Consider the following 24,032-nt stretch of genomic DNA (forward strand, 5'->3'; position numbering starts at 1 on the left):
AAACTATTAGTTATGTTGTAAAGTGTTCGTGTTTGCTTCTTAGCTAGATGCATTTTGCCAACTCATATGTATGGTTTATTTGATTTATTACTTTGTTTTCTAAGTGATTTTTATTGAAGAAGAATCTTCATGGGAATTCTAATGGCTAAATTGATAATTGAACCCACACAAATTAAACAACAAAAGCAAACAATAATGTAGGGTATGGACCCGTGCCTTGCACGGGCACAAAAATCCAGTACTAACAATAAGTTGTCGTTTGGTTTGAATGCAAGTTATCTTGAGATTAGTTATGTTGAGATAAGTTATATTGGGAGTAGTTTTTATTGCTTGTTTGGTTTGTCATATTCAAACTTATATCCATTGCATAATTTTTAATAATAAGTTGTTTGTTTACAAAAATACCCTCCACCTTATTTAGTTTTTTTTTTTTTTTTTTTTTTTTTTTTTTACATTTTCTTTGCAAACTTTAGTTATTCATTCTCAAAAATCAAACTTTCATATTATTTAGCTTAAATATTTTTATATGTGCATTTCCATGATTGTGCCGTGTGTTTTTAAATTAAACTTTCATCTTATTTAACTTAAAAATAAAACTTCCGTCTTATTTAACTTAAAAATAAAATTTTCATCTTATTTAGCTTTAAAATTAAACTTTCATCTTATTTAGCTTAAAAATTAAACTTTCATCTTATTTAGCTTAAAAATTAAACTTTCATCTTATTTAGATTAAAAATAAAACTTTCGATCTTATTTAGCTTAAAAATAAAACTTTCATTTTAAGTTTATCAAAGTAAATGAAATTTTATTATTAAAGTTATCTACATTTTAATGGATACATAGAATATAATTTTTAAGTGAGTAATAAACTATGTAATTCAAAATATGTAATTTAGTAGTGGAGTGAATATTTTAAGAGAAATCAAAATATAAATAAACATAAAATTAGTCAAAAAAATCAACTTATAATATATTCATAAATAAAAATTGTATTTATAAAATGTAATTTTTTAATAGAAAAATATATTATGATAAAAACAATGATTAAGTAAGGTTGTGAATGTTATTATAGTTGTTTAAAATTATATTAATATACATGAATGTATAAGTGGTGTATAAAAGAGAGTTTAAGGGGGTAATTTGTTAATTTACATACTTTATCCTAGGATAAGTTATCCTGGAATTACTATTCCACCCTCAAGGAGGAATAACTTATCCCAGTACTATTTGTTAATCCTGGGATAAATTATTCCATCCTGTCTAACCAAACAACGGATTAAGAGACTAAATTTTTATCCCTGGACAACTTTCTCTTATCCATCACACCAAACGACCCCTAAGTACATAGTTATTTATATTCTACTTAGATTGATTTTTGGCTTTTGAGTTACTTTTATTATTTTAATTTAAACTAAAGTGCTTATAAACTTTTTTTTTAATTTACCCAAATACTTAAAAGAAAATGTTTAAAATCTTTTTTTTTTAAAATGTATTTTTGTCCTTCCAAGCCCAGCTAACATTGGAACGCCATTAACAATATTTTTTTACCTCAGATTTGTTGAGCTCTTGTTGTCTCTTCCCAAATCCCAGGTATGTATATATGTATTCTCCTTTCATTTTTTGGTTTTACTTTCTACTCGCTGCTTGCTCTGCTTTTAGGTTTGTTTGATCTCTAGTTGTGTTTCTTCTTTTAATCGATTTTATTTCTATTCTGTGCGATTTGGAATGTATATGAGCTTCGTTTTCTTATGCAGGATATGATATATGGTTGTGTGTTTGTATTGAATTTGGTTCTTTCGGAGCTACAGGGATTTGTAATTTTGAGGGTCTAATTTTATTTTATTTTTAGGGTTGAGCCGCCCTTGTGGCTCATTTGAAATCTGTTTAATAGTCTCAACAAGACGACTGATTTTACTGTAATTTTATAAATGAACCTACTTCAGAATGAGTTGGGGTTGCGCTTGTTTGCTGATTTGTTGTCGAAATACCTATCCGTACATGTTGACTATTTGGTTAAGCACAGATAAGTGTAGTGTAGACCATGCCTTGAGACTTGAACAAACATGTTATGAAGAGGCTGAAGTAGTTTATTAATGCATTGTTTAAGTAGACTACACTGAAAGAATCTTTAACTTCAAGTTTAATTGATTAACATGTTTGAAACTGTTTTCTTTCTTATGAGTAAAACTTCCTGTTCTTCTCGATTAACTTATTTTATGTATCACGCATTTCATTTAGTTATCCAATATTATGCATTCCCTTTTTTTTTTTTTTTTTTGTTTCCCTATTGCTATGAATGCATTAGGCCCTTGTGCTTCTATATTAGCTGAAATTCTTACTTTCCGACTTATTTTAGATCAACAAGGAAAGCCACCAACAGTTAAGTAGTCGCTCCAATGTACATGTATGATTTTGCAAGTAGCTGGAAAAACTAGTCATTTAAGAAAAGTTTTATTTGAACTTCAAACCTAATAGAAAGATATATTTGAAACAACTGAAATGATCAATTTCGCGCTGCACTACTAGAAATGGGACAACTTTGTCCGCCATTTTGTTTTTGCCTAAATTTGGACCGGTTATGATGTACCAAATTAACCAGTTTTATCAGTTCAGTCTTTTTTCTTTTTTTTTTCTTGTGGAAAAAGGAGAGGTGGTGGTTGTTGTAGGGATGTTTTGTTACTTTATATATTGAGAGTTTGTATTAATTTTTATTTGTATAATATTGACATAAGATGAGTTTAAATGGAGTAACATGGTTAGTAAGGATTCATGTCGATAACCACAACTTGTTTGCGACTGAGGTGTAGTTGTAAACAAAATTTGGCTTTGGTCACCTATGTTGTATACTTGAATGTCCCCAGGAGATCTCTGCCATCTTAATTATCATCCAGGAAGTTGCTTTGATAACTGCAAAAGATTTTCTCTTAGCATAAAATATGATAACTTGCTCTTAGAAGGAAATTTGAACTTCTAATTAATTAATTTCATCCGTTTTACAAGTCTTCTAACTCATATCCCTGTGAGATTAGTGTAGTTAGCAAGCATCATCATAGTTGATAGGTCCTGAATGAATGCCCGTGAAATGGTGGTCTTTTCAACTGCTAGATGTTACTTTAAAAGAGAGGAACTGGAGGTGCTTTAAGCACAAATACAATCACATTCAGTGAATAAAGACTATCATTTCTTTTATTTGCTTTTGGTGTAGAATGAAACTTGTTAACAAGCTGAATTTATTTTAGAGCTCCTACTCCTAGAATACCTACAGCTTTAGGCGTGGATGTACTTTTGTTTTCTCACTTTTGCCTCAATAGATCTCCAGCTTTCTTAGTGCTGCTATGAATAAAACATTCTCATTTCACCCAAAAATATAAATACAGTTGCTATTTGCCATTAAGTTTCAACTGTGGAAGCTAGATATTAGAAAATTCTTCAAATCAGTTGGTATTTTCCATTTACAGTGTTATGATAGTGTAGTAGGACACAAACCTTTGGTACCTTAGGTATGATAAAAGTATATATTCATGTGCCAGGGCTAAGGTTGGAGGTAGCCTGTTATCCGCAAAACATGTGACATGCATATATGAGCATCTTTGACTTTGTCTAGTTATTGAACATTAAAATTATCACTGTATGAGAAAGATGGTAAATTAGTATAAATCTTCTGGCATGATGAAACCTGCAGCATTCGTTATATGCTAAGTTGTTATTGTGCTGTTACTTTATTGCTCTGCTGCCTGATTATCTGTTGTATTATCTGAGAAATAGTTCCATCTATGTTATAAATTTGGCATTTAAAAGAAAAGTAATGTGAGGTTTAAGCTTAGTTTCTTGTTCGTAGCTTAACTTTGGGTGGCTATTCCTTTAGGGATTTGTAAAGGGTATCAATGGTTGTAAGCTATTCCTTTAGGGATTTGTAAAAGGTATCAATAGTTTAAGCTGCAGAAATATGCAGAGTTTGCGCCTCGGTACAAACAACAACAAATACTAGTGAAATCCCATAGTGAGGCCGAGGAGTGGGGAGGGTAGCATGTACGCAAACCTTACCCCTACCTATGGGGGTTGTTCCTGGTAGGCCTGGGCATAATATGGCTAAAATCGAAAAAACCGACTGAACCGAATTTGTTTAAATTTTGATTTCGGTTTATCGGTTATTTCGGTCGATTTCGGTTTCAAATTTCAATATTTCGTTTTTTCGGTTTTTTAGCTAAAGAAAATCGGTTAACCGAAAAATCGAAATTATATATATATATATATATATTCTTTACACCCTTAATTAAATTACTTCAGTCAGGATTATCATCAGACATTATATATGATAAGCCTTAAAACACCTTGCGGACATTTTATTAAAGTCCCAAGAAAACATATATATATATATATATAGATATATTCTTTACACCCTTAATTAAATTACTTCAGTCTTCAGCCCATGCTCTAGCCGGCCCATTACCCATAGCCCATAAATGTGGCCCAAATTCCAATCAGAATTGAAATCCCTAAACTGAGAGAGTGAAATCCCTAACTCCCATCTCTCAAATCTCGTCAGTCGTCTCTCAATCTCTCATCTCTCAGCTCGTCGTCCTTCGTCTCTTAAGTTCAGGCCAGCCGCTGCCCGCTGCTCAGTCCTCGCTGAGTGCTCGCAGCAAGCAAGCCGCTTCTCATTGGCCACTGCTCAGTGCTCGCTCGCGAGTCACGCCTCGAAGGTCAGTGCTCATTGCGTCCCAACTCTCATGTTGAATACTTGTATTGAATTAGTCAACCTCACATCATACCTTAAAATACAGACCACAAGACATTTAAAACCAGATCATATTTGAAACTTCATGGAATCTCAAATTTGTTTCTTTTTGCTGCTGTTAATGTATGATAAGTTACATACAAGCGTATGTAGTGATATTCTCAAATGCACATTTATGTACTTACTTTAAAAAGTATGTTATAAAAAAATTATAAAGACAGGGAAGTTAGAGAGAGCAAAACATGAAATTTTCAAGGAACCTAAGTAGCCCTATCATATAAAAAACAATGTCTTCCAGATAATATACAGATCATGGTACTATTAAAGTGCAAACCTTGTCTATCCTAGTTCCTGGGACTGTTTTCAGATTCCCTTCGGTCTTCAAATCCATATTGTCATCTCATGTTACAGCATTGAGGCCGGCCTAGCTGTTGTAATTTGTTCCACATACAAATCATTTGTCCAAGGGACTGGTAAATTAGGATGTGTTGCAGTGTTGGTACATGTATAACTTGTGAGTTCTATTGATGTAATACCAAACATAGGGATACATTATTTGCTATTGCTATGGCCTATGAAGATTCATATTCAGTTGATAGATACATATACATCCTCATCCTTTGGATGTAGTCTGTTAGTGTGTTGTACTGTTGCATTGCTGCTGTTGGTAGGTGTTACTCTTAGTGTGTAATTAGTAATGTGTTGGAAGTTAGCGTAGCTTGTTTGGTGTTATAAGTTATAACTATAATAATGCTCTTTGTTTGTTTTTGGGTTCCTTGTATCTGGACAAAAAAAGTGAGACGTACTTCAAACATAAAAAAGTGAACAAAAGTGATTGAATTTTGAAAATCTACCACTATTTATTAAATTTGGTTAAACCGAAATTGTAATAACCGAACTGAACCGAATTTATTTCAATTTGGTTTGGTTTCACATTTTTGCCAAACCGAAAAGCCGAACCTACCGAACGCCCACCCCTAGTTCCAGGTAGACCATCGGCTCAAAAGAAATGTCTCCGATGCAGGGTTGTAAGTATGATTGAAAATGGACACAAATATCTATTGTTTTTTTATTACACTATTTATAGATTCCTCAAATTGGTTCTGATGCTTTCTTTGTGCTGAAAAGGACCAAGAGCATTTTCTGGTTAAGTTGGTTCCCATAGTTTGTCTTCTGTCTCAGTGATCTTTAGTAAATAGTTTTTGAAATCATAATAGATCCAAGTCCTGCCTTAGTATAAAATGAAGGTGTACAAAGGAGGTGTGTATGGACGCAGTTATACCAAATATTCGAGTTAATATTTTCTTAAGCGGCAACAGGTAGTAGTTTTGATGGTTATTTCAGAGGGGCATCCTATGAGAGGATCTTGCATTTTCAAACTCTTGTTTTATTTCCATTCGCTATATGTTGTGGCACCCACTTACAATCATGGAATAACCTTGGAACTTTCTCTTGATAACCTGCCTAATTTCCATACATCTCATTGTAGTATGCTTGCTAAACTTGCGCGAGTAAAATTCAACTTTGTGAGAAATCTCAAAGAATTTTTTTTACGTATTTGTTTCCAGGACGAATGGCTGGAAAAGCTGTAAAATCTGTAGCAAAAGCAGTTGGGGAATATCAATATCCATGGCAAGAAAAGTTGGTAAAATACAAGGATGAGCTTTCAAAGGGAGTTTGGGGTTACTGGGAGCTTGGAGCCTGGAAACCTCTGGGGATCAGTGCTCGCCATCGAGCTCGTCTCCGCAAGGAAGTTGTTCTTGCTGGACAAGATTGGCCATATGATCCAGCGAGAAAGGAAATGAGAACAAAGCAGAAAGGGCACAAGTGTGACAGAATATCAGCAGAAAAACGGGCAAAGACAGCTGAACTGATGCAAAAAATGCCTGAAATGTTGGCTGATTATAGGAAGAGAAAGTGGGAAAGGAAAATGAAAGCAGAAGAAGATGCTGCCAGAAAATCACTGCAAGAATAGGTTATACATGGGAATGGGATCCTTTCTTTTTCGACAACATAATGGACCAAAGATTTCCTGCTCACTTTTTGTTCTGTATTTTCAAACCGTAGCAATCGGCGATATTTGCCTTGCTATTAGATGTGAGTTAATAACTAGTGTTTTGTTTTTCTTCATATGATCTTATTATGAAAACAAACAAAAAAGATGTTTATGGAGCATATCGAGTAGTTAAGTTGTTGTTAGTCTAATAAGTTTAAATATTAGATTAGATGAGAAAATGAATAAGAAGAAAAAAGAGATGAAGGTCTTAGAACTTGTTTGGATTGATTATTTTAAGTTTTTTTTTAAAAGAGATAAGTGGTTAAAACACACCTAAACTATCCTTTTTTTGAGTTTCATATCCAAATTATTGAAAGTGTGAGAAACACACCTAAACTATTACACTTTAGTTTGAAAAACATACCTCTGGTAAGCCAGTAGCTGATGAGCCTTTTTATGACAGTTCTTATGCCGATAGTTTTGAAAGTGAAAGTGAGGGGGAAAGATCTGATATTTTAAGGGCAAGAAAGAAGGACAAGAGGGTCTCATATGATCCAACATGGAAAAAAGTTGTGTGGCAACTAAATATGGTATTTGAAAATGTGAAAAAATTCAGAGAAGCTTTGAGCAAGTATGCAATTAAGAGAATAAGATCCACAATGATCAAAGAAGGGTCAGGGTAAAATGCATAGCTAGTGGCTGTCCTTGGGATACTTTATACAAGCAAAGATTTCAAATCTTCCAATCCTAGACATAAGTGTTATAGGACCAATACCAACACAATGTGCAGCACTAAGTTTTTGGCCAAGTACTATAAAAGTAGAATTGTTTCTCAACCTTGCATAAAGGGATGGGAAATACAAGACTTGGTCAGGACAGACATGGGATTGTATGTTGGTAAGTTTGTGTGTTTGAAGGCCAGAAAAATGGCGTAGAAAAAGATAATGGGTGATCATGTTGCTGAGTTTAGTAGAATCTATGTCAACAGAGATATGCTTCTTGAATCAAATCCAGGAAGCACTTGTGTGGTGAAAGTGACAAATTGTGATGATGGAAAAAAACTCTTTCATTCCTTTTATATTTGTTTTTCAGCTTTGAAAAAAGGATTCATTGAGGGTTGTAGAAAGTGCATTGGGTTAGATGGCTGCTTTTGAAGGGGATATCTAAAGGCCAGCTACTTGTTGCTATAGCAAAGGATGGGAATAATCAGATGTTCCCAATAGCATGAGATGTTGTTGGAACTGAAAGTAGAGATACTTGGACTTGGTTTTTGAGAATCTTGAAATCTGATTTGGACATTAATGGTGAAGGAGAAGGATTGACTATCATAAGTGATATGCAAAAGGCACGACTTTTAGCCTCTGTTTTCAGTTTTTTAAGCCAATCTTAGCTGTTATTTTCAGCTTTTTTAGCTACTGATTTAACAAGTTTTAGTTAATGTGTTTTAAGTAATTTTAGCTACTCTTTTTAACCTCTGTTTTCAGCTCTTATCATCCAATTTTAACTACTGATTTCATGATTTCTTAGCTGATGTGTTATAAGTAGTTTTTAGCTACTGATTTCAGCATTTTCTAAGGACTTTTTGATAGTTCATAACAACATTCTATCTTGTCCACAAAATTAGTAACTCTAGTGTTTCAACTTGTTTAGCTACTGTTTTGGCTTTTTTTTTTATTAGCTACTATTTTCATCCCTTTTAGCTTTAGTTGTTAAGTGATTTTAGTCTTAGTTGTGCTGACTCTTCACTTTTGATGCCGCACTTGTATTGGATTAATAAAAAATACACTATTTTTGGCTAATACAACATGCCCTCATTGACATTCTTGAAGAGTCCAAGCAACAGAGATTTTAGTTATTGTTTTGAGTGATTTTAACCACAAGTTTTTTCAGGGATTATATTTAGCTGTTCAGGAGTTGGTTCCAGAATGTGTGCAAGACATTAGACATATACTTGCAAATTGGTCAAAACAATGAAAAGGTGTTGAGCGAAGAAAGAGGTTTTGGGCTTGTGCTAGAAAAATATATATATCAACATTTGAAGCTGAACTTGGATAAATTATCACAATTAAGAAGGAACTTGATATATATATATATATATATATTTTTTTTTTTTTTTTTTTTTTTTTTTTTTTAATATATAAATTAGCTGAACTTGATATATACATATTTTAATTAGATTTTTGTTTTTCTTAGAAAATAAGAAGGAAAGGAAGAAAAGAGAAAGCTAGCTCTGTGAGCAAAGAAAGTCTAATGAGAAAGAAAACCAAAAAGAGATAAGGCAAAGAAAAAGAAAACAGCAACAAAGAGTAAAGCTAAGAAACTTAGCTTGTACATACATATCACCAACATTAGGCATAATATGGGAGGAGGGGGTAGAAATTCCTAATATTATTAATATTTACATTACTAGGTCATTTTATAAATAACTTCTTATCAGAACAAATATTAAATGATAATTTTTAAATTGATGAATATTTAGAATTCGAAGTTTAAGAATTTCTATGTTTACAACCTCAAATAAATATACAATAATAACTAAATTTATAGTAAATAAAATTATAAACATTTGTTTTCTACTCTGAACAAAATATATCAGGTTCTCGTTAATTCAATGTTATAGTCTGGATATGTTTGCAAACATATTAAATAATGCAACCAACACGAATTCTATTAGTGTGGGGCTTAATTATGTATTTCTGGTGAGTTTTTAAAATTATCCCAGATTTCAGTCGTCAGATACATATATCTGGTGCATCCCTATATATGTATATCAGATACAAGGGGTCAAAATTAGGTATAATTTATTTCAGATGCATTATATCCAAATGTATTCGCATGTATCCGATTCTCTCACTCACATCTCTCCTATCTTGCTTGCCTCTATCCTATGTCGCTCGCCTCTCTCCCTACGTATTTATATTTTAGAATGTACTAGATACTTCAAATACATGTATCTAGTGGGATTTACATGTATTTGAGTCTCTCGCTCACCTTTCTCCCTGCGTATTTGTATTTCAGAGTGTATCTAGTAGCAAAAATATATGTATTAAGGTGTATCTAACTCAAAATCTGGTATGAAATTATCAACTAATTTGACAGTATGTAATTATTTCAAACAATAGGAAAATCAATTACTCCATCTGTCTCATTTTATGTGACACCCTCTCCTTTTTAAGACGTCCCGAAAAGAATGTCACCTTACTATAATTAGAAACAATTTAACTTCAAAATTCCATTTATCCTTAATGATATGATTCTCAACCACACAAATATTTAAGAATTATTTTAGACCACAAGTTTTAAAAAATCTTCTTTTTTTCTTAAACATCGTACCAAATCATAAATTGCCCCATAAAATAAAACGAAGGAAGTAAATATGATGGAAATATTTATGTAATTAAGTAATTTTTCCTCTTAGATAACCCAGTAAAACTACATTAATATAATATAAAAATCATATTCTTTAAACGGGGTTGTAACATTTTAATAGTCTGGGGGGTAAGAGTAGTATTTTAAGGAAAGTGGTGGTACCATTACATCAAAGAAAACTCAAATAGAAGTAAGACTTACTATTTTATTTTATTTTTCGTTTTTCACCTGGTGTTTGGAGTCTTTATTGAAGTTTTGATTAAATTTGAATCACGCATTGCAAGATCTATTTGAGGATGACACTTCGAATCGAATTTTCTCCATACCCAGAGCTTGATCATGAGACCTCTAATTAAGGATAAAACAATCTCATCACTGTATCACAATTCATGTTGGTAGACTTATTATGTTCACTTGTTTTTCAATGTGTCAAAGTTCCTTTACCTCACGCAATCTAAAGCAGAAACGGAATTCAGATTGCAGAGAAAGATTCCGCGTCTCGACGTGTATCTACTATTTATGTTTACTTCTTTTGTTTTATACCAATAAATAATTTAGTGATACACTTCAAAGTCATTAGTATCATTGATTGTATATCAATCTTTGTGGCCACGAAATATCCAACTTTACATTTTCTACCTTTCGATATAATTCGAAAAATGAATTAAGAAAATTTAATCTCTATTATATTATACGTAAAATAAAAAGTATTATAGTGTTATATATAATTTGATTTTACACAAAAAAAATAAATTGAACAAACCTTTTTGTCTTGCTAATTATCATAGAGAGAAATATTGAAATCATTTTTAAATTTGATACGAAATATAAGTTTTATTTTTGAACTATTGACAGCCTTAAAATTATATTTTTACTTGATTAACTGAACTTAAATACACTCTCGATCATGCAATATTAGTGAAATACACTCTTAAATTCTTGTCAAATTTATGGATGTTTTTAACACTTTTCTTGGTTCTAAGAGTTTCATGCTCCTACAAAAGTTTGAGACAATTTATTATGTCATATACTCATGTTGTATATTAAGACTATCAATAGTTCGGATACGATTTTTTTTTTACCCTCGTATATAGTTAAAAGATCATCATTAAAATATTTCATAGCCAGCTCATTCCCATTTAATTTCTTTGTTTTTTTCCCCACTCCTATTTACACTTCAAATTTCAAACTTTTCAACTCCACACCGTATGCCCCTTGCTAAAATATTTTCTCAAGATCGTCTCAATTTAAATGGAATAATTAAAAATTTGAGAGTCAGATAAAAAATTTTATTGAAACTTTTTTAAATATTTAAATTGTTAATTATTATAATTTATAAAAAAAATTCGGAGATTTTTACGACTATATTCTTTAGTCCATGCGGCAAAGACATTATAACGTGTGGAGTGGAAAATAATAAATCATGGATTATATCAAAAGTCTAACTTCTTAATATTGATGACGGTATAGAAAATATTACCTTATGAACTTGCCTAGAAGATAAGGCAACCGACTAGCCACAACATTTTAAATCATATTGAGAACATTTACTCATCAAGTCAAATTTATATAAGTATGTATTAAAATGGACGGATTGACTGAATTTAAGAAAATCAAAGTAGATTGAATTAATAAATAAACGAGTTATTAACCTGTTTTAAAAGGGTCAAAATTTGTTTGTATGTTTATAAGTATTTAAAATAGTTAATTATTACTCCATTCGTCTCTAATTACTAATCCACTTTTAAATTGACACACCTATTAAGAAAATAATAATTGACATAGTGAATTTACAATGTTACTCTTATTAATTATGAAGTGGATGAATTACAAATTTAAGATGTTCAAGAATTTCACATTTTTCAAAATTAATTAATTGAGGGTATAATAAATAAAACAAAAGTTTGTCATTTCTTGATTTGTCAAATTGAATCAGTATAAAAGAAAAATTGGACAAGTAATTAGGAATAAAATAAGTATGATTCATAATATTTTTTTCCATAGTTTTCATATATATCAAAAAATTATGAAAAAAAACCATAAAGATTGTATATCCAAAAGAATTACTATCAAAATTAAAGTTTAAATTTCATATAAATTTTAAGTCTTCTGATCGACTTAACTCCGCATTTTTATAGTCATGTTGCTGACTTTTTATTTGTTGTAGCTCTTTGTCAATATTTTCTACTTTTGTGCAAAGTAGGTTCATAGCTTTGAGTATTTCTTCTATAGTATTTTCTTTTTCAGTCTGTGTAGCTTTGTCTTGAGATGTAATCTGCAATAACATTCTTGTTAGTACATATTATTTCTATTGTAAATGTAAAATTTAATATATTTAATACTAGTCTTTGTATCTCTTTGGTCGTTACTGAATCTTGTACCTTTCTTGTTATCCACTATTTTACCTGCGTATTATCTGTTCTTACAATAAATTTGTTATATACGATGTATGGTTCAAAGGCTAATAAACATTTATATATTGAATATAATTCTTTTCTATTTATTTCCCATTTTATTTCGGGGTTTGTAAATGTTCCTGAATAATATCTGAAATGATGTTCCACCTTTTCTTTATTATATCTATATTTTAATACTCCTCCGTAGCTTATTTCACTTGCATCTAATTTCACTATATATGTAAATTCTTTATTTTCATCTGGAAAACATAATTTAGGTAAATTTTTACATAATAGTTTTATTTTTTGTATTTATTTTTGGTCTTTATTGTCAAAATGATACTCTACATCTTTCTTTAATTTCTTATGCAAAGGTTTTAAGTTTTCTGCTAAATTAGGTATATATTCTCTTACTTGATTTACTAATCCTAGAAACGATTGTAATTTCTTTTTCGTATCTATTTCTTTGTAACTGTAATCATTATTATCTATTACTGTAACAATTTGTTCAAAGGGATTTTCTATCTTTATTCTATTTATCTTATTTTTTGCTGTTATTTTATGTTTTGTTGTTAGTACATATAGATTTTTACATCTTGCTGTAAATATCTTACTCCCTGGGGCTAACTCTATTCCTGACATTTTCCAATATAATATTAGGGATTTATCTATGTTTCTATCGTTTACTGCTACTGAATAATTGACGCTTATTATAAATTTGAATTTTTGGTATATTAGATTTTCCTTTACTGCACTTATTATACTTTTTTTCTATAGGTTCTACTATTCTGTCGTCTGCTAGGTATATTTCTATTGGTGTATCTATTCCTTCTCTGAAACATGTTTTTATTAATATTTCTGTTCCTCCTAGGTGTACATATTTTATTTGGTCTTTAGCTTTAATTTCTTGTATTTCTTTGTTTATTATTCTTTTATTTATTATTGGTATTTTCGCTTTTCCTCTAGTATATTTAAAATCTATTATGTGTTCTTTTTGGCTTACACGTAATATTCTTCTTTTTATCTTTTAAATAAATTTTTTATTATTGGTACTTTAAATATTTTTTCTACACTTAAGTCTAGTTCTTTTCCTTTTATTTGTTCAAATATTACTTTTTGTTCCGTAGATTCTTCAGTTATATGATCCTCTTGGGTTATTATCTATACGTCTTTTTCAGTCATCTATATTATTATATAAATTATCTTCTTCTTCGTTTACTTCATTCTCGGATAATTCATATATACTATCATCACTTTCTAGTTCATAATCTATATATTTTATTTGTGTATATTCTTCTTCATTATCGATTATTACTTCGAATATTTGCTTTTTCTTAGAATTTTGGGGGTAATTTACAATTTTTAGCTAATATGTCCTAGTTTTTCACAATTATAACAAGTATATTCAGTTATTTTTTTCTTTTGAAAAAGTGGTCTTTTGTTATTATAATTTTTTATGTAGTGTCTTCTTCGAGGTCTCTACCCCTACCTCTACTGATCTTGTCTTCGTTTTCACAATTTAGGTTATTTTGACAAAGACAATTTAGGTTTTTGAAGCCTACAATATAACATCGCAAGCTTCTCACCATCTCTACTCCATCCACACCATCGTCTCTTCGCTCTCTCTGTAAGTCATTCTTCATTTAATCCATGAATCTTATGTTCAATTCTGCATCTGCATTAAATTTTTTGTTTTGTGTATCTGTGTTTGTACACATCCGAAAAGATGGGCTACATGTTATGCAGACATCTCAATGTGGATGCAATTCCAGGGTCTATCTGTTGAATCTTATCGATTTTGAAGTGTTAATAATTGGATTGTGAACTTAATATTTGTACATATTCGATAAATTTCTTAATACAAAGTTATTGGATTTCGTAGTTCATGTTATTTCATGTGATAGGCACTTTTGATATAGTTAAACAGCATAAAAAGAATCTTAAAGACACTCTTGTTCGTCTTCAACTCTGAGATCTGATCTGGCTCATGGAGATTTTGAGACTTGGACTTGGTCCTGAGAAACCGAAACCTTGATTGTTATAGAAGGCTTTGACTTGTAGAAACTCTCTGAACTCTGAGAATTTAGCATCCCAGAGGAGATGGCTGTCTTGCTGTGTGTGTGGTGGTGGTTGGGGGAGGGGGGGGGGGGTAAGCTTGTGTTCAGAGCACCTTTGCCAGATGGGCAGATGTGAAAGTATAGATTGTGCTAGTGTTCAGGAGCGCTATAGGATTAGGCACTCACTGCTGCTGAACTAGTGAAGGTTTGATTCCATAGGATTATGCACTCGCTGCTGCTAAACTAGTGAAGGTTTGATTCTTATGGTATGAATCTTCTTAAAGATTTGTTGAAGGGCAGGACATTGTCCTTCATTGCAGATTTACCACCTCTATTTTGGGGTATTTTACGGCCTTACCCCTGGTTTATTGCCTACTTCTCAAAAAGTGAAGTCATTGGTTTAGATATATCTGTTCGGATCAGACCAGGATGAATAGAATTAGTTTTACCTCTTGCTCAGATGTAACACTCATGCCGCTGATATATGTTATGTGTGAATGGCTATAATTATTCTATTAGGCTATTACCTGGTGTCTGTACTGGGACATCTAAAAGGAAATTAAAGTACATGCTGATATTTTGTTATTGAGGAACAATCTTCAATATAAATATTTATGTACAGCCGTGCCATTTGTTAGTGCCTTTGATAGAAGATGAAGTTAATACACACAGGAGGCATGAGTCCTTGACCTCTTGTAGGACCAATCTGCTGTCTTGATGAAAGTTGCTAGCAAATGAACCTTCTTTTGTGTGTCCTACCTCCTTCTCTGCTCTTATCTGCCAGGGATGATAAGATATCTATTATTTGCGTATTCTACCTTTTTCAGTTGTACTATTCAAGTTTAAGCTACGATTATTTTTCCAGTTTTCTGGAACCATGTCGTGTCTTGGTTTTAACTTTATATTGTGATACAAATGTCATGTCTTGGCAACAAATGAACATGCTCCTTGAATTATCTAAGTAAGAATAACATGAAAGGAGACATTCTCTTGCCAAGAGAATTTCATCTACGCTTTAATTCCATGTAGTTACAGAAGAAATAGTTATCTTGTGCAAATAACTCTAGCATAGTTGAATATATCAACCAACCTGCAGCAAATGCATGCCTTGTTGTATTGGATTTAACTTATATATTCCAACAGTATAAAATACAATTTATTGGTGTATTTTCACTCGTTGTAGGATGACCTGTCTTGTTTTCCAGGTTACGTATCCCACTTGTTATGGACAGTTACTTGTAGTTATCTTTGAGGTGACCGGTGACCTCATAGTAGTCAGGCTTCTAGCTCCGCCTGTGGAAACAAAACCACTTCACTTAGGTTCAGATCCCAGTAGAGATGGAAAAAGTTTTATGTCATGTATGTGCTGTTAGGTAGTAGTATGTACTCGGAGGATTAATTAAATAAATAAAGGTTTAAAGTCAAATTGAATAGTAAATTTGATGGTTGGCTCAAAGGGACTTCCTATGAGAGGATCTTGTATTTTCAAACTCTTATTTTGTTTTCATTCGCTATATGATGTGGCATCCTCTTACAATCATGGAATAACCTTGGAACTTTCTCCTGATAACCTGCCTAATTTCTGTACATCTCATTTTAGTATGCCTTGATGGACTTACATGTCTAAAATTCGACGTTGTCAGAAAGATCAAAGAAAAGTTATATGTATTTGTTTCCAGGATGAATGGCTGGAAAAGCTGTAAAGTCTGTAGCAAAAGCAGTTGGGGAATATCAATATCCATGGCAAGAAAAGTTAGTAAAATACAAGGATGAGCTTTCAAAGGGAGTTTGGGGTTACTGGGAGCTTGGAGCCTGGAAACCTCTGGGGATCAGTGCTCACCATCGAGCTCGTCTCCGCAAGGAAGTTGTTCTTGCTGGACAAGATTGGCCATACGATCCAGCGAGAAAGGAAATGAGAACGAAGCAGAAAGGGCACAAGTGTGACAGAATATCAGCAGAAAAACGGGCAAAGACAGCTGAACTGATGCAAAAAATGCCTGAAATGTTGGCTGATTATAGGAAGAGAAAGTGGGAAAGGAAAATGAAAGCAGAAGAAGATGCTGCCAGAAAATCACTGCAAGAATAGGTTTTACCATCCTTTCTTTTTCAACAACATAATGGACCAAAGATATCCTGCTCACTTGCCTTGTTCTTTTTTTGTTCTGTATTTTCGAACCGTAGCAATCGGCGGGATTCGCCTTGATAGATGTGAGTTCAATAACTAGTGTTTTGTTTTTCTTCCTATGATCTTATTATGAAAACAGACAAAAAGATGTGTTTATGGAGCATATCGAGTAATTAAGTTGTTAAGTCTAATAAGTTTAAACATTAGATTAGATGGACAAATGAATAAGAAGAAAAAAGAGATCAAGGTCTTAGAACTTGTTTGGATTAACTTATTTTAAGTTTTTTTAAACCTAAAATAGCTTTAAAACACTTTTAGAAGTGTTTTATTAAGTTAAAAAGTGCTTGTAAGCACTTGGTTTTGATGCAGACATCAAACTGTGTTTCGTTGTTACATAATTTCATATGTTAACAATTTAGAGAGTAAACTTACAATATTATATTATATTATAAATAAAAATAGAGTATGAATGTATAATTAAAAATGATAAGGATAAAATAAGGTTATTAAATAATAATCAAAAACAAAGATGAGAAAATAATAATAATAATTTAAAAAAATTAAGAAGCAATTACACAAAATCGATTTTTAATAAAACGATGCTTTTCTTTTGGTACATAACAATATTTAATGATATAATATAGTAAAATTTAAGAAATAATTAAATAAAAATTATTTTTAAAATGGAAAAGGGTCAAAATTGCCCCCGAACAATATGAAATAGACTATTTATACCCTTCGTTACATTTTAGGATAAAAAATGCCCCTGTTGTTATCCTAAGAGACCACAAATACCCTCAAGAGTTAACACCCCAAATTTTTGTTGACGTGGCAAGCCACGTGGGACTAATCATTCCACCTAAGCGTTGCCAACTAGGATTCACTACAAAAGAACTAGGCCTTTAGCGGCAACAACAGTCGCCACAAAAGCCCAGAAAATCGTCACTAAAAGTTTTTAACATTAAATTCTAATTTTGTGTTTTTTTCTTCATTGTTTTTAAAAAAACAAATATGATATCGATTAAGTAGGAGTTTGAAGACACTATATGTTTTATTTTTATGTCATATGTAAATGTATAAAATGTACAATGATGTGCATTATATATATATATATATAGTAGGAGATTTGAATCGAGAAGTAATTTTGATTATTTTTCGTAATAATATTGGGTGTTTTTAATATGGATATTGCAAGTTATTTATTTTAGAAAATTAATTATCATATTTTTTTGTTGAAAAAATAGGTTTTACTAGCGAATGGTTGTTGGAGCCTTAGTCGCCACTAAAAATCACTCATAACCTTTAGTGGCAATATTTTGGGATTTTGTGGGGACAAGTTCTTTTGTAGTGAATCTTAGTTGACAATGCTTAGGTGGAGGGATTAGTTCCATGTGACTTGCCACGTCACTAAAAAATTGGGGTGTTAACTCTTGAGGGTATTTGTGGTCTCCTGGGATAACTGCGGGGGTATTTTTGATCCCAAAATGTAATGAAGGGTATAAATAATTTATTTTGCATAGTTCAGGAGCAATTTTGACCCTTTTCCGTTTTTAAAATAATAATATAATATAATACACTAGGAAACAGCCATCCAAACAAGCTGTTTAGTATTTTTCATGTTTCACTGTTTCCTGAATAGAGTTAGAAGCCGTAATATTTTTCATCTCCTTCCTTGTTCTTCAAGGCCTATTTTATTCGATCAAATTTATATCAATGCAAAAATCATTATTTCCAATATAGTGCATATCAAATTCATAAGTTGAGATGAAAATAATAAGTACATTTTTATTCTTAATCAGAGCTTTTGAGTTTGAGTCTTCAATTTTATCCTTAAAGTGAAATTTTTCGATGTGAATCTGAATACGCAGACACTAAAACGATAAAAAAGACAGGATGGAAAACAAAAAAAATAAAATCAAATTCACTATATTTTAATTCCTATAATTATAACAAATCATTTGATCATAAGTTAAATTAAGTGCATATATGTGGATATACCATTGGGGAAAGATTGGATCATGTCATAGATGTCTTGATATATACATATTTTAATTAGATTTTTTTTTTTGTTAAGAAAATAAGAAGGAAAGGAAGAAAAGAGGAGGCTAGTCCCGTGAGCAAAGAAAGTCTAATGAGAAAGAAAACCAAAAAAGATAAAGAGGAAATTTCTTAAATAACCACTAAAAATAATTTAATTATGTTTCATCGCAATAGTTTGCTAATTACGATTCTTAACTACATGTTAGAGGAGGAGAGAGGCAAGCGAGATAGGGAGGAGGAGGAGAGAGGCAAGAGATGTATATGTATATGTATAGGTAAATGTATAATTTGTATTTGTATATGTATAAGAGAGGAGAGAGACAAGAGATGAACAAAGGAGAGAGGCACACATAATTATAGCTAAAAAGAGACTGCAGTTGGTAATTAATTTAAACTATAACTATATTAGTTAATTAACTAATATATATTTATTTATCCGCTTAATTTCCCCAAAAGATAAGGCAATCCCGCAAAGAAATAGAAATCAGCAACAAAGAGTAAAAGCAAAGAAACTTGTACATGCATATATCCCCAACATTAGGCATAATATGGGGGGAGGGGGTAGAAATTCCTGATATAATTAATATTTACATTACTAGGTCATTTTATAAATAACTTCTTATGAGGACAAATATTAAATGATCATTTGAAAATTGATTGAATATTTAGAATTTGAAGTTTAAGAATTTATGTGTTTGCAATCTCAAGTAAATATAATATATAATAACTAAATTTACAGTAAATAAAATTATAAACATTTGTTGTACGCTAAACAAAAATTATTAGGTTCTCATTAATTCAATGTTGTCCAGATATTAAATAGGACAAATAACACAAATTCATTAGTTTAGGGCTTAATTATGTATCTTTCAGTGAGTTCTCAAAATTATCATTCGTCCTAGATTTTGTTCGTCAAATTAAATATATATATCCAGTGCATCCCAATGCATGTATATTTGGTCAAAATTAGGTATAATTTGTTCTAGAAATACTATATCCAAGTGTGTAATCACATGTATCTGACTCTCTCGCCCACCTCTCTCCTATCTTGCTCGCCCCTGTCCTATGTCGCTCGTTTCTCTCCCCTGTATTTCAGAATGTATTTGATATTCCAGATACATGTATCTAGTGTGATTTACATGTATTTGAGTCTCTCAATCACATCTCTCCTATCTTGCTTGCCTCTGTCCTATGTCGCTCGCCTCTCTCCCTATGGATTTGTATTTCATAATGTATTTGATATTTCAGGTACTTTTATCTAGTGTGATTTACATGTATTTGAGTCTCTCGCTCACCTTTATGTATTTGTATTTAAGAGTGTTCTGGTAGCAGAAATATGTGTATCTAACTTAAAATCTAGTATGAAATTATCAACTAATTTGACAATATGTAATTATTTCAAACTATAGGGAAATCAATTACTTTCTCTGTCCCATTTTATGTGACACTCTTTCCTTTTTAGGCCGTTCCCAAAAAAATACTCTCTCCGTCCCATTTTATGTGAGATAGTTTGACTCGGCACAAAGTTTAAGAAAGAAAGGAAGACTTTTAAAATTTGTGGTCCAAAATGAATGATAGAAATTTGTGTGGTTAAGGGTAAAATAGATATTTTATAGTTAAATTGTTACTTAATATATAAATATGTCATTCTTTTTGGGACTGACTAAAAAGGAAAGTAAGTCACATAAATTTAGACAGAGGGAGTATCACTTTACTATAATTAGAAACAATTTAACTTCAAAAATCTCCATTTATCCTTAATGAAATAATTATCAGCCATACAAATATCTAATGATTGTTTTAGACATAAATTTTAAAAATCTTCTTTTTTTCTTAAATTTCGTGTCAAGTCACAGAATGCCACATAAACTGAAACAAAGGAGATAAATATAATAGATATATTTATGTAATTAGACAGTTTTCCTATTAAATAACCCAGTAAAACTACATTAATATATAAAAATCATATTATATAAACGGGGTTGTGACATTTTAATAGTCTAGGGGGTAGGAGTAGTATTTTAAGGAAAGAACTCAAAACTATGTTGTTGTTTTTTTTTTCTTTTTCAAATGTTGTTTGAAGTTCATAATAGAGTTTCGACTAAATTTGAATCGCGCATTGTAGGATTCATTTGAGGATGACACTCCTAATATAATTTTTTCCATATTCATTGCTCAAACCTGAAATCTCTAATTAAGGATAAAACGATCTCACCACTCCACTGCAACCCATATGTGCAGTTTGTTTTTCAATGTGTCAAAGTTCCTTTACCTCACGCAATCTAAAGCAGAAACGGAATTCAGAGTACAGAGAAAGATTCCGCGTCTCGACGTGTATCTACTATTTATGTTTACTTCTTTTGTTTTATACCAATAAATAATTTAGTGATCAAATGATTACACTTCAAAGTCATTAATATCATTGATTGTATATCAATCTTTGTGGCCACGAAATATCCAACTTTACATTTTCTACCTTTCGATATAATTCGAAAAATGAATTAAGAAAATTTAATCTCTATTATATTATACGTAAAATAAAAAGTATTATAGTGTTATATATAATTTGATTTTACGCAAAAAAAAATTTGAACAAACTTTTTTGTCCTGCTAATTATCATAGAGAGAAATATTGAAATCATTTTTAAATTTGATACGAAATATACATTTTATTTTTGAACTATTGACAGCCTTAAAATCATATTTTTACTTGACTAACTGAACTTAAATACACTCCCGATCATGCAATATTAGTGAAATACACTCTTAAATTCTCGTCAAATTTATGGGTGTTTTTAACACTTTTCTTGATTTTAAGAGTTTCATGCTCCTACAAGAGTTTGAGACAATTTATTATGTCATATACTCATGTTGTATATTAAAACTATCAATAATTCGGATACAATTTCTTTTTTACCCTATACTTAAGCTCATCATTAAAATATTTCATAGCCAGCTCATTCCCATTTAATTTCTTTGTTTTTTTCCCCACTCCTATTTACACTTCAAATTTCAAACTTTGCAACTCCATACCGTATGCCCCTTGCTAAAATATTTTCTCAAGATCGTCTCAATTTAAATGGAATAATTAAAATTTTGAGAGTCAGATAAATTTTTTTATTAAAATTTTTTAAAATATTTAAATTGTTAATTATTATAATTTATAAAAAAAAATCGGAGATTTTTACGACTATATTCTTTAGTCCATGCGACAAAGAATTATAACGTGTGGAGTGGAAAATAATAAATCATGGATTATATTAAAAGTCTAACTTCTTAATATTGATGACTCTGTAGAGAATATTACCTTATGAACTTTCTTAGAAGATAAGGCAACCGACTTGCCACAACATTTTAAATCATATTGAGAACATTTACTCATCAAGTCAAATTTATATAAGTATGTATTAAAATGGACGGATTGAACTGAATTTAAGAAAATTAAAGTAGATTGAATTAATAAATAAATGAGTTATTAACCTGTTTTAAAAGGGTCAGAATTTGTTTGTATGTTTTTAAGTATTTAAAATAGTTAATTATTACTCCATCTGTCTCTAATTACTAGTCCACTTTTGAATTGACATATCTATTAAGAAAATAATAATTGACATAGTGAATCTACAATGTTACTCTTATTAATTATGAAGTTGATGAATTACAAATTTAAGATGTTCAAGAATTTCACATTTTTCAAAATTAATTAATTGAGGGTATAATAAGTAAAACAAAAATTTATCCTTTCTTGATTTGTCAAATTGAATCAGTATAAAAGAAAAATTGGACAAGTAATTAGGAATAAAATAAGTATAATTCATAATATTTTTTCCATAGTTTTCATATATATCAAAAAATTCCGAAAAAAACCCATAAAGATTGTATGTCCAAAAGAATTACTATCAAAATTAAAGTTTAAATTTCAAAATTTAAAGTGTGTCATATAAATTAAGACGGATGAAGCAACTCCAACTCAAGTACAACCCTAGGGGAGGGCCATTCAACTATATAAACACCAACACACCAAGCAACTCAATTTCTTCTTTCATTTTCCCCATCTAACTTTCCATCCTTCCCACCCTTTTTCTCATCCTCCTCCATAGATATATATATTTCTTAAAAAAACCATGACTTCAACCTCTAAAAACAACAACCAACACAATAATATTGTGATGAACATCTCATGTAATAACAATAACAATAACAACAATAATAATACAACTTTTGTCCAAGCTGATTCCTCTAACTTCCGTTCCGTGGTCCAAAAACTCACTGGTTTTGAATCCAACAAGCTCCCCATCATCGATCGAGCCCGGTCATCGACCTTCAAGTTACACGAACGGAGGCATAGTACAAGAAATCTTGACTGTATTTTTACAGGTAAGACGACGAATTTGTCGAAAATTAGTAGTAGTTTTCTTGCATCTCCAGTTTCACCTCTTGAAATGCTGACACGTGGAATAAGTCCAAGATCAACCATGGAGGAGGATGAAGAAGAAGAAAAAAGAGCTATAGCTGAGAAAAGATTTTACTTGCATCCTAATACTCCTAGAGCCTCTCAACCACCTCAACTCCTATCTCTATTTCCTCTTCAATCTCCTAAATCCACACATCATTCATAAATTAATAGCGTAACTTTAACTTGACCTCAACTGATAAATAAGTAGCTAGATATTTAAACTTAGCTTCAATAAAGTTGAACAACTAAACATATGTGCTACGTAGGACAATACATGTGGATACTAGTTCAACTTTATAAGTTTAAGTATCAATTTGTGAGCAGTTGAGTCTTATAAGTTAAATGTTTATGTATTATGTTCAAATTAATTGTAGGACGTATTATTCACTTTATTTATTTATTTATATATAGACACAAGTTATATTAATCATGAAGAGTATTTTGTGTTAATTCTGATGTTGTAGTGTTGGGTCAATTTTGGTATTAAATAATATTTGAAGATGTACGCTTCCACTCTTTCTTTTTTAATTTCCCCATTTGTGTTGCACTCTTTTTTTAACGAGGTACAAAATGTGTATCGTCTAACATTTTTTCCTTTCAAAATAGTTATTTTTTTTCTTCTCGTTTTATTTTATTATTTTAATTTTAGCGTTAAGGTGTGAGTGTTTGCATAAGGAGAGGGGTGAATTACAAACATGGACAAATCTAATTGAACTTATCATTTTTATATATCACAAACATTACTTTTCTCGTCTCATATTAATTGTTTATTTTTTTCACACTCCTTTTAAGAAATTCTAAATAAGAATAGCAGTTTACTTAATTAATTGGACATTAACCGATCAACTGTTTGACCAA

The 24,032-nt window shown here is 30.9% G+C and overlaps 3 protein-coding genes and 1 long non-coding RNA gene across 4 annotated transcripts; 3 read left to right on the forward strand and 1 right to left on the reverse strand.

Moving 5' to 3' along the window:
• The first annotated feature begins 1,561 nt into the window (after nt 1–1,561).
• LOC125830452 (uncharacterized) lies at nt 1,562–16,744 on the forward strand. Its single transcript, XM_049509650.1, has 3 exons — nt 1,562–1,590; nt 16,236–16,642; nt 16,685–16,744. Exon 2 carries the CDS (start codon nt 16,241–16,243, stop codon nt 16,640–16,642), a length of 402 nt encoding a protein of 133 aa, XP_049365607.1. The 5' UTR covers nt 1,562–1,590; nt 16,236–16,240; the 3' UTR covers nt 16,685–16,744.
• On the forward strand, nt 1,570–16,708 carry LOC125830453 (uncharacterized). The gene is made up of 3 exons (XM_049509651.1): nt 1,570–1,590; nt 6,307–6,713; nt 16,685–16,708. Exon 2 carries the CDS (start codon nt 6,312–6,314, stop codon nt 6,711–6,713), a length of 402 nt encoding a protein of 133 aa, XP_049365608.1. The 5' UTR covers nt 1,570–1,590; nt 6,307–6,311; the 3' UTR covers nt 16,685–16,708.
• On the reverse strand, nt 6,303–16,604 carry LOC125830463 (uncharacterized). Its single transcript, XR_007443140.1, has 2 exons — nt 16,377–16,604; nt 6,303–6,447 (listed from the first exon to the last, which is right to left on the reverse strand). It is a non-coding gene; the product is annotated as an uncharacterized LOC125830463 (long non-coding RNA).
• A 6,098-nt stretch (nt 16,745–22,842) lies between the features above and the next one.
• Nucleotides 22,843–23,337, forward strand: LOC125830443 (VQ motif-containing protein 11-like). The gene has a single exon (XM_049509640.1). It carries the CDS (start codon nt 22,843–22,845, stop codon nt 23,335–23,337), a length of 495 nt encoding a protein of 164 aa, XP_049365597.1.
• The last annotated feature ends 695 nt before the right edge of the window (nt 23,338–24,032 follow it).

Source organism: Solanum verrucosum, unplaced genomic scaffold (assembly GCF_900185275.1).
Source record: "Solanum verrucosum unplaced genomic scaffold, falcon-dt-bn FXZP01000228.1, whole genome shotgun sequence".
NCBI lineage: Eukaryota > Viridiplantae > Streptophyta > Magnoliopsida > Solanales > Solanaceae > Solanum > Solanum verrucosum.

Excerpts from the sequence above, each read along its gene's own strand:
- LOC125830443 (XM_049509640.1), top strand. The coding sequence starts at position 22,843 with ATGACTTCAACCTCTAAAAACAACAACCAACACAATAATATTGTGATG.
- LOC125830453 (XM_049509651.1), top strand. The coding sequence starts at position 6,312 with ATGGCTGGAAAAGCTGTAAAATCTGTAGCAAAAGCAGTTGGGGAATAT.
- LOC125830452 (XM_049509650.1), top strand. The coding sequence starts at position 16,241 with ATGGCTGGAAAAGCTGTAAAGTCTGTAGCAAAAGCAGTTGGGGAATAT.